At 49.2% G+C, this 15,331-nt stretch overlaps 3 protein-coding genes across 3 annotated transcripts; 1 reads left to right on the forward strand and 2 right to left on the reverse strand.

Annotated features, from left to right (window-relative positions):
* Positions 1-1,593: 1,593 nt before the first annotated feature.
* Positions 1,594-5,094, reverse strand: LOC307075656 (transcription factor E2F5-like). Its single transcript, XM_079736315.1, has 8 exons — positions 4,603-5,094; positions 4,105-4,214; positions 3,850-4,008; positions 3,577-3,620; positions 3,350-3,414; positions 2,953-3,226; positions 2,770-2,811; positions 1,594-2,583 (listed from the first exon to the last, which is right to left on the reverse strand). The coding sequence occupies exons 1-8, from the start codon at positions 4,732-4,734 to the stop codon at positions 2,468-2,470; spliced, it is 942 nt and encodes a 313-aa protein (XP_079592441.1). The 5' UTR covers positions 4,735-5,094; the 3' UTR covers positions 1,594-2,467.
* Positions 5,095-5,838: 744 nt separating this feature from the next.
* LOC307076001 (lysosomal protective protein) lies at positions 5,839-8,803 on the forward strand. The gene is made up of 11 exons (XM_079736818.1): positions 5,839-6,161; positions 6,395-6,506; positions 6,588-6,725; positions 6,809-6,967; positions 7,047-7,138; positions 7,288-7,372; positions 7,447-7,599; positions 7,668-7,813; positions 8,056-8,218; positions 8,309-8,398; positions 8,495-8,803. The coding sequence occupies exons 1-11, from the start codon at positions 5,995-5,997 to the stop codon at positions 8,576-8,578; spliced, it is 1,389 nt and encodes a 462-aa protein (XP_079592944.1). The 5' UTR covers positions 5,839-5,994; the 3' UTR covers positions 8,579-8,803.
* A 104-nt stretch (positions 8,804-8,907) lies between these two features.
* On the reverse strand, positions 8,908-15,171 carry slc38a7 (solute carrier family 38 member 7). Its single transcript, XM_079736819.1, has 12 exons — positions 15,074-15,171; positions 13,932-14,424; positions 13,674-13,727; positions 13,313-13,457; positions 11,956-12,091; positions 11,704-11,802; positions 11,403-11,460; positions 11,141-11,255; positions 10,441-10,588; positions 10,034-10,233; positions 9,903-9,954; positions 8,908-9,820 (listed from the first exon to the last, which is right to left on the reverse strand). The coding sequence occupies exons 2-12, from the start codon at positions 14,196-14,198 to the stop codon at positions 9,718-9,720; spliced, it is 1,377 nt and encodes a 458-aa protein (XP_079592945.1). The 5' UTR covers positions 14,199-14,424; positions 15,074-15,171; the 3' UTR covers positions 8,908-9,717.
* Between the last annotated feature and the right edge of the window lie 160 nt (positions 15,172-15,331).

The raw sequence follows: 15,331 nt of genomic DNA on the forward strand, positions 1-15,331 counted from the left end.
TAAAAAAAGATGAAGAAATTAAAAAACAGCAGATAACAGCTTATGTATTTAATTTGACAAAAATAAAGATTTCTGATTTCTTTAGAGTCAAACCTCCAATTACTTTCTTTTATATTTGTTTTGTTGAACATGGCCTGCCAGAGGTCACCAATGTCAGCTGCTCCAGCAAGGTGGAATCTGGATCAAGTTAATCACACACAGGATAGGGTAAACTGCCCTCACTGGGCAGTTTACCCTGGGCCAGCAGGACAGCTGTCACCACCTCACGCCCGCATCCTGCAGCCGTCTGGACACACAGGCGGGCTCTGTGTGGGGGGGGCCCGCGGTCTGGGGGCAGTAACCCTAGAGCCCTGCTGAAAGGGCCCCTGTTCCCCCCTCCTGTAGCGTGTGATACGGTGGCCCGCGAAGACAATAACTTCCTCTTCTATTATTGACGTCCCGGGAGCAGCCGTCCCTCAGCGCGCGGATCGGTTAGCCGCAGGAATACTCGAAGAGAACCGGATCCCGACTCTCGCTTTCCCTCTCTCTTTCAACTCGATTGAATGTGCTTTATTGGCACGGACGTATCAAACAACACGACCCAAGCCAAATCATGCAACTGGTGATAACACTCAACCATAACAATGTAAGTAACCCGATACAAGACGGTTTGTTTTCTAATGATGCTGTTGAAAATGTTCACACTAGTAAAATCCTAAATTTATAATGCTTAATGTATTTATATAGTTGTATATACAGTATGTACATATATATATAGTCATACATTTAGTCATACATATAGTCAAATGTATCCACTTAAAATTAGAAAAAATAAGCTGGTCATGACTCATGTTTTCAGATCAATGAAGACACATTTTATTCATTATATTTTCTAACCAGGATACACAGATGTTTTTCCTTGTTATAATTTTGTATTTGACTGAACATGTAGAGGATAAACGTGATACATTTAAATATAGAATAGGTCATAGAATGGTCTCCCGTGGTAACCAGGCTCACCTTCGATGGCCTCCCGTCTCTCCCACCCTCTGTCCGTCCATCAGGTGCCTCAAGATGATGTTTCCTCTGGTGCCCCACACCAGGAGGACCAGAAGCTCACCTGGAGGCCTGACGTTGGTGCTCAGCGCTTCAGGGAAACTGCAGAGGATCTCTGGAAAGTTATATTTTCCAAAAAGTACAGTCTTGAATTTACTGCATTCATTTGATTACCTCCCTCATGGACACTAATAAAAGTTTAAGTACCATCCTGCCCTAGAATACTCCCAAAATACATTGTGATTTATAATTTTCTGTCTCTTTATATGATCATCAAAAGAATTGTGGAATTGGTTTAATCCTTGCATGTGATCCTTTATGTTTTAAGTGCCAGTAACTGAGTGACAAAGGGTGAATGTATTTAGCGAAGATTTGGTTTTCCCTTCGGAGGGGTTGCTGAAGTAGACTTGAGACACTAACCTTAAGAGTTGCTTAAGCCTCTGGTATATTTTTTTATTTTATATACAAGCATAGTATAAGTACATATTTTCAATAAAAATTACATTTCAACTGAAGCGATATTTTGCACGTATATTCCTAGTTGTGTTTATTCTACGGTATTGGGTTGGACCTGAGCAGACGTAACAAGCTGTAACAACAGGTGAATCCTGGGATCATGAGGTCATCAGTGTCCGCACACTTTCGTTTGTATGGCTGTAGTTCTATTTGTGCACCAATAGATGGCAGTGCTCTATCTACATCAGTGTGTGTGTGTGTGTGTGTGTGTGTGTGTGTGTGTGTGTGTGTGTGTGTGTGTGTGTGTGTGTGTGTGTGTCGTAAAAAACATTTAAATGAATTTATGAACATTAAAAAAGGATGGCTTTATTTGTAAAACAGTACATTTATTTGTTCATCCCAGCTCCCACCAGGCTGAGGCTGTCGTCAGCGAGTGGTTTGGGTTTCCTGATCAGAGGATTAATTTAAACATTTTCCTCAGGTTTCCATCCTACCACCTAACCGAGCTGTTCAGCCCAAGGAAAGAGACACGGAGCAGACAGAGTAGGGAATCCAGTAAGAGACGCAGAGCAAATACTCTTATCTTGGTTTAGTTTGACCTGCAAAAACATGGTCGTTTCCCGCATCGTTCGTGGGACTCATAATGTATTTCCATCTGTCCATCGTATCGGAAGAGATTGTCTTAAGGCAGTAGTGATTTACCAGAGAGGACAAAAAGATCAGCATTAGGTTAAAACAACAGCATTTCAAGCATCATACGTATTTGAAAAATAACATGAATTAGGATATAGGTGATGTTGACGATGATGATGTGGTGTAAATCATAAATCAGGATTAGCATAACCTAGAAGCAAATACAATGTTATGGATGACATGGTGTAGTGTGGGACACAAGCGTCATATTAGTAAGTTCATGTGAACAAAACCAATGTTACTTGTTACCACGGCCACGAGGACATAAACATGGACTCCAAAGTCAGGTTTTGAGGACGCGGACATCGAAGAGATCGGAGATGCCTTCGCTCTCGTCCAGGTTGTAGCTGTAGTCGCGGTCGCTGGGAGGAGGAGACAGCTTCAGCAGGGGGGCGAACACTGGGGAGAGGTGGAGGAGAGGTGGATAAGAGAGGTGGAGGAGGGAGGTGGAGGAGAGAGGTAGAGGAGAGGTGGAGGAGAGGTGGCGAGGGTGAGTGGAGGAGAGAGGACGAGGAGGGCGAGTGGTGCCAGGCAGCCCAGTGTAGCAGCAGGCTACTTTACCACAGGGGTAGGGAGGGAACATACCTTCAGAGGTCATGAGGTCCGCGATTAGATCTGCACCTGAGGCTGCAGAGAGAAAAGGGTTATGGGTTTAATAATTAAAGTAAGAGTCAAAAAAGGAAGGAAGAGGATGTACAGGAACTGTGTCTAGTGAGTCACCACACCACAGAAATAGAGATGAACACATGAAGTCTTAACTCAGCTCACCTTCTTGGTACACCGCTCGACTGGACGCAGCCTCCGCAGGCGGGCCGTCCCCCGGGGGCCTCGGGCCCTGCGAGGTGGGGCGTCCCGGCCTGGGCTTGATTCGAGCCTCAGAGGAGGCAGGGGCCCGCCTGCTGACGGAGAAGAGGTCCCGTGGCGGGGGGACGGGCAGCGTGACGGGGGCCGGGGCGGCGGGGTCCTTGTTGATGAGCAGCACATCGATGGGGCCGTTGATGCTCTTCAGATGGATCTGGTAGCGCTCCTCACAGTCCTCCACCTGGGGGCCGAGGGCAGGGGTTACTCTGAAGCAGGGGCCAACCGGGAAACAGTGTGGGGGCCACACCCTGGGACCACGGTCTGGGAACCCCTCTGTGGGGACCAGTGTCCGGGCAGCACTCACCGCCTTGGGGATGGGGACGTCCAGCAGGGTGCCGTGGGGGGCCCGGACCACCAGGAGGGTGTTCCCTGGAGGAACACGGCGGAACAGACGCTGAGTTATGATAAGAAACTGGACACTGAGGGCATTAAGATGGATTCTGGGTTGAAGATCACACCATCTAGGTCAGGAATTACAAAGCAGGAAACAAAGATATATATAAAATGGTTTTAATAAGAGAGGAATTATACCATTGAAACAGTCGCAGATGTCTTCATGGTTCACATAGGCCAGCGTGGGTCTGGGTTAAGGTCAGATACTGCACAGAAACACTATCCAGAGCCATAATACCACAAAGCGATACATGACATGGATATGAGAACCTCCTGTTGATATATATCAAGGATATGGGATATATCTGGTTGACATGTCAAACCCTACATGAGAAGATCCTACACGCAGCATACAACAGGGGCTTTCCCAGAGACCCCCATGAGACCCCCGGCCGTGCGGGACAAAGATATGAGAAGTTTTCTGAGTCCTCTGTGGTGTTCTGGATGCTCTGCTGCACCCAGACCTGCTGCTGGTCCAACACCGCCTCCCTGAGCTCCAGCTCCTCCAGCTCCGACTTCAGCACCATCAGCCTGCTGTCGTCATGGTGAGTCCCCGACAGACCGAGGCCCCTGGAGCGCACACAACACACACACACAGTGTCACAGAGCCGCCCCACCTGCAGGGCGGGGGGGGGGGGGGGGGGGGGGGGGGTACGGGGGACCTACGTCCATTGCACGCTGTTCTTGGAGGTCTTCTCGATCAGACCGATTCCCTCCAGAACGTTGGTTATGTCATAGATGCGTCTCTTCTGTTTGACAGCCAAGTGGTCCGCAGCCTGGAGAGACGGAGACCTCTATCAGGCATCCTTATACAAGCATATATACACACGTGCATATATAGATAGATAGATCTATATAGATTTATATATAGATACACACACACACAAAAACGTATGCATTTATCAATTATATATATATATATATATATATATATATATATATATATATATATATATATATAGAGAGAGAGAGAGAGAGAGAGAGAGAGAGAGAGAGAGAGAGAGAGAGAGAGAGAGAGAGAGAGAGAGATGTATAATATAAATAGCAGAGAAATATTGATCGATAACTGAGTATGTATTTGATGTTTTAGCAGCAGTGGTCAGATGAGTTGTAATCTGTTGGAGCAGCACTCCAGAAGTGAAGCAGAAGTTATTGTGATCTCACTTCTTTGAGGTTCACAACCCCGTCCTTCGCCTCCTGCAGTAGGGTCACAAACTTGATGGTGAGCAGCCCCAGGCTCCTCTCGCTCCTCACGGTCATGTTGGAAGTGATCGCCTCCATGAACTCGTAGTCCATACTGCTGATTCTAGACCCAGTCTCCTGAACCCCCTGAGGACCAGACCATCCGACCCCCGGGGTGGAGGGCTAGGGGTGCGGTGCTGGGACGCCCAGCGGGATGCAATCACAGACTTTTCTGTCAATAGAAGTTTGAAACTTTGAAATGTCTCAGAAAGAAACTTCTGCGTTCAGAGCCCAGAGCAGCGCTGCTGGGACCCTGCGCTTGTCCGAGTTGTCGGTTCGAGTCCCGGACCCCCGCGGGCTCAGCGCGTCCTGCTCCCCCTTGGGACGAGAACTTTAACTTTAAAGTTAGGTTGAAATTATAACGAAATTTAAAACTCGCTCCATAATCTGGACTCTTTTTCGTTGACGGAAGAAGACCACAAGAAAACTTTGTGTATTTCCGGTGCAAGGTTTTCGCAGGCTTCAAAGTAAGAGTCCTCCTTGCGCAATAGCTTTCAACAGCTGACTTAACATTAAAATAACACTTAACAACATTAAAATAACATCTAACGCCACTGAACAACATAAAATATATATATATATATTAACAACATTCAAATAACGTGATACGCCGCTTAAGAACATTAAAATAACATCCAACGCAACTTTAAAACATTAAAATAACATCTTACTCCACTTAACATGAAAATAACATCTCCAAAAGTCACAATTCTGAGATTATGATTCAATTTAGATTAAGGTCTAAACTCCCCCAACAAATATTACATGTGGCACTAATCCTCCTGTAGAACATTATAGAACATTTAGAATACATTGAGCTTTAATCATGTGAAAAACACATCCAATACATAATAATCAAAACAGTGCCAGACCAAGTGACACATAAAGGCCTACATAGCATTTGTTTTATTATTAGTAGTATTGAACTTTAATTCATTAGTTATCTCATCATCCGCAATGATAAAACAACCGGTCAGGGCGACCCTGTGTTGTGTGCTCTTAATATTTAATATAACTATATATAACCACACTTCCAGGTGTATTTGACACAGGTGTTGCTTATTGAAGTAACAAATCCGCTTTATAATTGATTTATTTCGTGTTTTTGTTGATCACGTGGAGCCGCAGCCAGTCATACGACCGCTTGTTGTGGTTGTTTACAGCACTGCTGTCTGTCCAGGAAGTAGAGAACTGTTCACATCCCGCAGACTGTCCGTCTCTTCATCTCCACAGCAGAGACCCGCAGACTGTCCGTCTCTTCATCTGCACAGCAGAGACCCGCAGACTGTCCGTCTCTTCAACCGAGGAGTCACCATGTTACCCAGACGTGTCCTGGTGTTGCTGTGGTTCTGCGGTATCTGCGCCCTGGCGCAGTACCCTCCTGATGAAGTCAAAGCTCTGCCCGGCATGGCGTTCAAACCGAACTACAGGCAGTGGTCGGGTTATCTGATGGCCAGCCCAGGAACCTTCCTTCATTACTGGTGAGTAGGCTTCCCACAACAGAGCGTTCTGGTGATGGTGGCAACTTCCTCTTTCACTCGTCCTCAAAGCAGATTTGATCGTGTAGTGGCTCAGTGGTTTGACATGTTAGTGATTTCCTAGGTTTGGTATGTGCATGTTTTGCCTTCAATTCTCAGTGCAGATGACATTCTGGTCTGGTATGAAGATGTGCAACATGTAGCTCAATGCATGCGCTGTTGGCTCTGCTCTCCAGGTTCGTGACTTCTCAGAGGGACCCCGTCAATGACCCCCTGGTCCTCTGGCTGAACGGGGGTCCGGGCTGTAGCTCACTGGACGGGTTCCTGTCTGAGAACGGCCCCTTCCATGTGAGTGGTCGTTGTAATAGCATGGACGCTAACCACAGCTTTAAAATGAGAATACCTGAATGAATACATTTTGTTTCTCAGGTACAAGACAATGGAAACACTCTTTATATGAACGAGTTCAGCTGGAACAAGATTGCAAACCTTCTGTATCTTGAGTCCCCTGCAGGAGTGGGCTTCTCTTACTCTGATACCGAGAACTACAACACCAGCGACAACGAGGTGGGGGCAGTGAAGGGCCTAATGGGACTGGTTATCGACAGTTGGAGCAATGGAACCATATTAATTCATGCTGCATCTCTTAGGTTGCAGATAATAATTACCTAGCACTGCAGAGTTTCTTTGGGAAGTTTCCGAACTTCTCAAAGAACGAGTTCTTCATCTTTGGGGAGAGCTACGGTGGTATCTACGCCCCTACTCTCAGCCAGCGAGTGGCAGGCGGCGCAGCAAAGATCAACTTCAAGGTGAAGGGTTCTTTTACAAGAACACGTCAGGGTCAGGTCCAAAGCTGAGTTTCACACTTCCATGTCTCTGTTTTTCCAGGGCTTTGCTGTTGGAAACGGACTCAGCAGCTATGCTCTTAATGACCGGTCCCTCATCTATTTTGGATACTACCATGGCCTCTTTGGAGAAGAGTAAGTGGACAATATCTGCAGTAACTACTGATTCACATAGGACATCAGTGTTCACTTTAACAGCAGCCTTTTAAGACTTCCATCATCACATGGTTGCTTTAGTTCATTCATAATCGAAGGTGCATGGGGACATTTCCTCTTCCCTGCAGTTTGTGGCGTGACCTCACCTTAAACTGCTGTGACGATACGGGCTGTCACTTCGACAACGCGAAGGCCGGGCCCTGCAACACCATGGTGCGTGTTCTCCTTCACAGCGGATCTCCTCACTGTCGGACTGTCTCTTAACCCTCGGTCCACTCTTGCCTCAGGTGAACCTGGCCTTTCAGATCGTGTACGAGGGCGGGCTCAACGAGTACGCGCTGTACCTGGACTGTGCGGGCGGAGTCAAATCCCACAAGGGCTACGAGTGGAGCATGCGCAACCTCCTGAGGAACAGCAGGGAGGCCTGGCAGCACCTCAAGGTAAGGTCTTCCTTCTTCTGAGCTGGCTTTGGTTGGTGGTTGACCATAACGGAGGTGTGTTTTTGCAGGTAGCGCCAACGCAGCGTGTGAGCCTGAACGTCGGCGGCGTGCCGCCCTGCATCAACAGCACGGCTCAGAGGAGCTGGCTGAACCGCCGCGACGTCAGGAAGGCCCTTCACATCCCTGACGTCCGGCCCCCCTGGGACCTCTGCAGGTACATACAGGAGGCTCTGGGCTCCAGGCCCCCTGGGACCTATGCAGGTACGCTACAGGAGGCTCTGGGCTCCAGGCCCGTCTATAGTAGGAGAAGGCTTTGTCCTACCCAGTGCCTCCTAAAGAACTTGATGGGTCATGTAGGTACTTACACATTAGCGCCGGACTCCCCAGCTCTGCTGAAGGTGGTCCGGGGGTCTGTAGCGAGAGGCCACCCTCTCAGCCCAGTTTGTTCTCCAACAGCGACGTGGTTGGAGATGGGTACACCAGAATCTACCCAACGATGAAGGACTTCTACCTGAAGCTGCTGTCCCTGGGCATCCGGGCGCTGGTCTACAATGGGGACACGGACATGGCCTGCAACTTTCTGGGGGACCAGTGGTTTGTGGAGGACCTCGGCATTCAGGTAAAGGTTTGCTCCTCCAGGGAGGAGAAAGGAGGACAATAGAGTGTTGGAGTCTAATCACTAACTTGTCTGTTTATGATTTGCTCCTAGGAAACCACAAAGTACCAAAGTTGGAAATACGATAACCAGATAGCTGGTTTCTATCAGCAGTATGGTAACCTCACCTTTCTTACGGTCAAGGTAAGCATCATGTACCTGCTCACTGTCACAACATAACTTCTCAATCCTATGCTTTACTGTGAGTCCGAGGAGACTGACGGTGATGTTGTGTTGCAGGGCGCTGGTCACATGGTTCCTCAGTGGGCCCCAGGTCCAGCCCTCCACATGTTTGAGTCCTTCATAACGTCTGGCTCCTACTAGGCGGGGTCGGGCTCAGATGTTCTACTCAGGGAAGGTCCATCATGGTCTGAGCTCTAGACGGCAGCCTCTTCGTCAGAGGACTTTAAGGGACGGGGTTTGGAGGCTTCTCCTCTTCCCCCTTTTCTTCAAATGTCATACTGCAATTTTTTGGGGAGGGGGGGTTGATATTGTACGTGATTGCTTTTTTCCTTTTTCTTTTTTTAATAAACCACAACTTCAATTTGAGCGCCTTTATTGTGATACTTTGGCGCAAACCTGCCAATCAGGCACAAGCTTTTTGGCAATTTAAAGATGTCAAAAAAATGTCTAATGCCCAACTAGGATACCAACGGTCTGAAATCATTCCTTGGCCGTTTAATGGCAATGACTACAAGGCATACATGGAGCTGACTGAATCAAAAGCTTTTAGATATAAAAATGTTTTGGGAGATGAGCTCTGTACAATACTTGGCTTTTATTCTCCATCTTAACTATTTACATTTAAATCATTTAACATTTTCACAGAACATCCATTTTTGCAACAAACTATTAAATCATTATTTACATAAGTCACAATGACCCACCAAAGGGAATCTCCACTAGTGTACTGCCAAAGACTGGGATCCCAATATTGGTCTAAAAGTGTGAACATTTTCCTGTCATTGTGCAGCTCTTTCACACGCGGACTACATTTAAAAGCCATTAGGTCTGAATGTAGCAACATGATATACTTAACATTGTGTAGTGACTCTTTTACAATGTAGAAATGTACATGCACTGTCAGATTTTTCGTACATCTGCAACACTAACAAATGACTATCGATGTCAAGCTATTTTGCACCTTTGAACATACTGACCACTGATCCCTTTATAACATGAAGACCACATAGTATTTTAGTTCATGGAGGCAGTGGCTTCTCTGCCCTCATACAAGTTTAGGCACCATTTCCCTGTAAATTGCACAGATTACAAAATAAATACTAAAACCCTGAAAAATACATAAAATAACGTTTGTCCCTTGTAATTATGCCTTTCCATCCTTAAAATCAATCCGTGTTCCAAGTACTGATACTCGGCCCCTAGGAGTCATCTCCTCGTTGAATAGTCCATGAACACTGCCGCTGTCGCACCTTCAGACCGGAGGGGCGACAGGTGCTGTTTTAGCTGACGATGTCTTGATAAACAGAGTTGGACGTCGTCAGTCCGAAGACAAACGCCCCGATGGTGACCATCACCGCCCCGTAGACCACCAGCACGTACCAGCTGTGAGAGATCAGAGTAAATCAGCACAGAACCAGACCTCCTAGAATCCACACAGAACATCCCAACAGAGGGACAACATTACCTGGCAGACCGGTCGTCACTCTCAGAAAGCTTGGCTTGGATTAGACACAGACCTGGGGACAGAGAAGACGCTATCATGTGATCTATTACATCATCACAGCAACGGTACTGATGAGGTGGTGATGAAGATACCTGGGAAGACGAAGATGAAGCAGGCGGCCAGCCCTCCGATCAGCGAGATGACCTTGCCAATGTCGGGGATGAAGAGGGCGAGGGCGAGCGTGGAGGAGAACCACACCACGGTCTGGAGGATACGACGCCTCCGCTCCCGAACCACACACAGCTCTACCTGCTCCCCCTGGCAACGCAGCCACAACCCCTCCACCACCGCCCTGAGGAGGAGGAGGAGCAGTGAGGAGGAGGAGGAGGAGCAGTTAGGAGGATTAGAGGAGCAGTGGGGACCAGCCGCCATGGGCTCTTCTGAACAGACTCTGCACATTTTTGATAAATTTGATAAATGACGCACATCCCTGAACACCCCAGTCAAAACCACCACCCGCCCAGCCCCGGTCTGACCGTCCAGTCTGGGTTAGTCTTACCTGCCACAGAAGTGCAGGATGGGATACGAAGTGACGACACAGACGACGATGAAGGCTCGTGCAATCGCTATAGCGATGTCATCAGAGGGGTAGGACATCAACACATCCTGCTTGACCTCAGAGCCAAACGAGAGGAATCCACAAACACCTGCAACACACAAACACACACACACACACACACTTTTTGAATCAGATTGATGAAAACACAATTCTAAAAATGTAGAAATGAGAGAAATGGAGAGTAAACCGGTTTAAGTATCTTAAACTGGTAAGAAGTTTGGTTTCAGAGGATTGGCCTTCCCTAAACCAAGAGGAGTTTAAGCTACACATGGATCCTCTCCAATCTAGCTGTGGTCATGCTGCCTTCATAGAGTACATAACACCAGATCCCTGACTCTGTGTGAGGCATTAGACCGGGGTGTGTGAGGCATTAGACCAGGGTGTGTGAGGCATTAAACCAGGGTGTGTGAGGCATTAGACCAGGGTGTGTGAGGCATTAGATCAGGGTGTGTGAGGCATTAGACCAGGGTGTGTGTGGCTTTAAACAAGGGTGTGTGGGGCATTAAACCAGGGTGTGTGAGGCATTAGACCAGGGTGTGTGGGGCATTAGACCAGGGTGTGTGAGGCATTAAACCAGGGTGTGTGTGGCTTTAAACCAGGGTGTGTGGGGCATTAGACCAGGGTGTGGGGCCCATCTTACCGGTTCCCGTGTACACAAAGAGGCAGATGACCATGCCCACCGTCACCACCAGGCCCCACGGCCTCATCTGCTTCCTGCTCATGCTGTTGAACACCGGGACACTGCTCACATGGCACTGGAGGAGGAGGAGCAGAGCAGACAGGTGAGACAGGATACAGGGAGGGGGCGGTTAGCTGGTCCTAAGCACGGAGCATCCAACACTGATAATTAGTTTAACCACACACACACACACACACACACACACACACACACACACACTTACCTGGAAGCCAAAGCAGATGGTGGGCATGGCGTTGAATACGGCGGTCCACGAGGCGGCGCTGCAGGAGGAGCACACGGTGGGAGGAGCAGTGAGAGGAGCACAGGAGCAGGAGGAGCACAGTGAGGGGAGCAAAGGGAGCAGGAGCCGTTCAGAACCGCTGGGCCAGGAGAGCGTGCAGCCTCTACGGTGGGACCCCCACAGCAGGGGGAGGGGCTGACCTGGGGGGGGAGGAGCTGACCTGATGGGGGCGGGAGAAGCTGACCTGGTGGGGAGGGGCTCACCTGGTGGGGGAGGGGCTCACCTGGTAGGGACGTTAGTGGGCACAGTCTCCTCGGTCAGCAGGAAGTACTTGACGATGACCACGATGGTGACGTACCAGGTGCCGACCACGCTGAACGCACTGCAGGTACAAAGACATCAGTCACACACGACCAAGAGCCATGACCCAAGTTAACACCCTTGTGACCCCATATGTGACCCCAACATGTGTCCCCCCCCCTCCATGAAAACAAAGTTTTATTGATTGATTGATAGGTGTGTGAGGCGTTCCTACCTGGCGTATTTCTGGAAGCCGATCTCCTTGGGGATGGAGAGCGGGAGGATGACCAGGACGGCCGTCACACAGATGGTGAAGCGGCGCTGCAGGTACCAGTGGGAGGGGGCGGCCTCGTGAGCCACTGCCGCCATCACTGACGGGACGGGGGGAGGAGACAACAACACACTGCGTCAGAGTCTGCAGCTTCAAATGTCCTTATGCAACTAGATATTAGTCTATTGATCACAGGACAGACCCCACTCTATTGATCACAGGACAGACCCCGCTCTATTGATCACAGGACAGACCCCGCTCTATTGATCACAGGACAGACCCCGCTCTATGGATCACAGGACAGACCCCGCTCTATGGATCACAGGACAGACCCCGCTCTATTGATCACAGGACAGACCCCGCTCTATTGATCACAGGACAGACCCCGCTCTATTGATCACAGGACAGACCCCGCTCTATTGATCACAGGACAGACCCCGCTCTATTGATCACAGGACAGACCCCGCTCTATTGATCCCAGGGCAGACCCTGCTATATTGATCACAGGACAGACCCCACTCTATGGATCACAGGACAGACCCCACTCTATAGATCACAGGACAGACCCCACTCTATGGATCACAGGACAGACCCCGCTCTATTGATCCCAGGGCAGACCCCACTCTATTGATCACAGGACAGACCCCACTCTATTGATCACAGGACAGACCCCACTCCATTAATCACAGGACAGACCCCACTCTATTGATCATCTGAGAGGAAGGGCTATTGATCTGATTGGGAGTTTCCTTGTGATAAGATCAGACTGAGAAAGGTGGTGACCTCCTTCAAAATAACTATAATTGATTAAGGTTAAGAAATGGTGGTGACCTCCTTCAAGATAACCATTATTGATTAAGGTTCAAACAGCCCTTACGTCGTCAGGACTCATAAGAGCTGCCGTTTCTCCACTTCCTCCAAATGGAGGAAGCCAGGCAGACAAAACACACTTCTATTTGTCAGCGTTTCTGCGGTCCGAGTCATAAGACTGACCAGTGAAGACGTGTCAACGGTTTGCCCTTTGGACACTCTTAAAGCACACTAGGACTACAACCGGTTCCACCCTGAGGTCATTCCAGCGAAGCTTGGTCAAATCAAGTAACAATTCATATCAAACAACGGTTGAGGCTGTGACAACGGTACGAGACCCCATCCTGATAACAACACAAGGGATGGAGGTTCATCCATTCACCTCCTCATCCTCTCTCACACACACACACACACACACACACACACACACACACACACACACACACACACACACACACACACACACACACACACACACACACACACACAGAAGAACACGTCCAGGACTCACAGCATTCCAGCTGGTCTCCGATGACGATGAAGAAAGCGATGCAGGTGCCGAAGGTGTAGACTGCGATGGACAGCTCGCAGACCACGCCCGAGACCTTCCCGCAGGACACCCGGACCACCTCCTGGTAGGTGGCCTCGTTGCTGACCTGGAGGAGAGGAGCTCAGGTCAGATCTGCTTCAACACCTGATGCTCTGCTGATCTCAAGATCTCGAGATTCAACCTTCAATCAATCATTTCATTGGGATGGAATCCTATTTTGTTTCAGATACCGAAGAAAATTAAGATATAGTATCTGCTGATCTTATTTGGCAACTGACCACACACATTAGACCAAAAGGGGGCTGATAAACCAGACACTGACCTGTGAGCAGTACCCCAGCACCACCAGTCCGCTGATGATGAAGATCAGCATACACTGCAGACAAAAGGGAAAAAGGAACCGTTACACCATGGTTCAACTTCTGTGCTCCGAAGGATAGCGTGTTTCTCTCTCTCTCTCTCTCTCTCTCTCTCTCTCTCTCTCTCTCTCTCTCTCTCTCTCTCTCTCTCTCTCTCTCTCTCTCTCTCTCTCTCTCTCTCTCTCTCTCTCTCTCTCTCTCTCTCTCTCTCTCTCTCTCACCATTTGTAGCATCAGTCCAGCCACCACTCCGCCCGCCATGTTGAAGGCGGCGGGGAAGTTGAGAAGCCCCGCCCCCAGCGCCGCGTTGACCACGATGAAGACGGCGGCCGTGGACGACACCCCCCGCGTGGCCTTGGCGCGCTCCGCCTCCGGCGTGCGTCCCGACTCCACGCATGGGCTCTGCAGCAGCCACGCCCGCTCCCCCGAGCCGTCTCGGGGCCCCTCCCCAAACCGGGGCCCCTCCTCCGCATCTGCACTCTGAGACATCCCCTCAGGAGCTGAAGGTTGACCTTTGACCTCCAGCCAGCCCAGTGTTCCCAGTGGTGGACGGGTCTGTAGTCAACCAACAGATGAAGCTGTACGATCACCAAGTAAGACCAGTACAACAAGTATGACACCAGGTCCTGTCACTCCCAGATCAGCTGTGATCCCAACAGGGTCTTCACTTAGGGTGGGGGTTCAGATGAGGATCCCGTGGTCTTCACTGAAGCTCCTTCAAAAGAGAGAAACAGGTGTCAAGAAACAAAATGGTGACATCTGCATTCCCTCCAGTTACAGGAAGATGTCCGTCAAACCAGGCAGTGAGTTGGGACTTATCATCTGACCACCTTCACTGAATGAGTTAATGAAGAAGAGACCTTACCGAGGTGAACAGAATGTAAATACCACGTAAGTTACGACTTGTAGTGGTTCAAGTCCAGCTAGTATAACGTTAAGGCAAAACACATCTGTATGGCAACACACATCTTCATCACAACACAACACACATCTGCATCCCAACACACATATGCATCACAACACAACATAAAACACATCTGCATCACAACACACATCTGACTCACAACACAACACACATCTGGATCACAACACAACACACATCTGACTCACAACCCATCGCGGTACAGAGGGGCTACGACTCTGTAGTAACGTCGGGTACTCAATCACCCCAGGTACTAACCCCAGGTACTAACCGCTAACCATAGCAGGTACTTCCAGTAATAAACACTCCCATCTCTCCTCTGACAGGATAACAGCGACGTGTAGCGCCGTGTGACTGCTAGCTACCCTTAGCCTTAAACAACAGCCCCGGTCTCTAACCCGAAGACCGATCCGCTGTCCCTCTAGGAGAAAACGTTATTTACCCGGGTCTGGTTCTGGTTCTGCCGGTCCTTCCTGAGGAGAGAAGCGGGCTTCAGCTCCTATCCTCCGGGAGTGAAACTCAGCAGGCGGTCAGCAGCTTAATACGGAGAGTCACGTGACCGCGAGTCACGTGACTCGGTGAGGGACGGCACGGTCCAATGTTCGAGTCCCCCCCACACAGTTTTATGAACTAACCAAGAGCGCCCCCCCTCTCCGGGCTTTTAATAATTCAATAGTAACGTCCAAGGAAAAATGGAAAA

This window comes from Pollachius pollachius, assembly GCF_949987615.1.
Source record: "Pollachius pollachius genome assembly, chromosome: 5".
In the NCBI taxonomy this organism is placed as follows: Eukaryota; Metazoa; Chordata; class Actinopteri; order Gadiformes; family Gadidae; genus Pollachius; species Pollachius pollachius.

Coding starts and splice junctions, on each gene's coding strand:
- LOC307076001 (XM_079736818.1), top strand. CDS start 5,995: ATGTTACCCAGACGTGTCCTGGTGTTGCTGTGGTTCTGCGGTATCTGC. Junction 7,139..7,287: donor CATGGCCTCTTTGGAGAAGA/GTAAGTGGACAA, acceptor TCTTCCCTGCAG/TTTGTGGCGTGACCTCACCT. Junction 7,373..7,446: donor CCGGGCCCTGCAACACCATG/GTGCGTGTTCTC, acceptor CTCTTGCCTCAG/GTGAACCTGGCCTTTCAGAT.
- slc38a7 (XM_079736819.1), bottom strand. CDS start 14,198: ATGTCTCAGAGTGCAGATGCGGAGGAGGGGCCCCGGTTTGGGGAGGGG. Junction 10,234..10,440: donor ATCCTGCACTTCTGTGGCAG/GTAAGACTAACC, acceptor CCTCCTCCTCAG/GGCGGTGGTGGAGGGGTTGT. Junction 9,955..10,033: donor CTTCATCTTCGTCTTCCCAG/GTATCTTCATCA, acceptor CTCTGTCCCCAG/GTCTGTGTCTAATCCAAGCC.
- LOC307075656 (XM_079736315.1), bottom strand. CDS start 4,734: ATGGACTACGAGTTCATGGAGGCGATCACTTCCAACATGACCGTGAGG. Junction 4,215..4,602: donor GGGTTGTGAACCTCAAAGAA/GTGAGATCACAA, acceptor CCGTCTCTCCAG/GCTGCGGACCACTTGGCTGT. Junction 3,621..3,849: donor GAGGACTCAGAAAACTTCTC/ATATCTTTGTCC, acceptor ACCCAGACCCAC/GCTGGCCTATGTGAACCATG.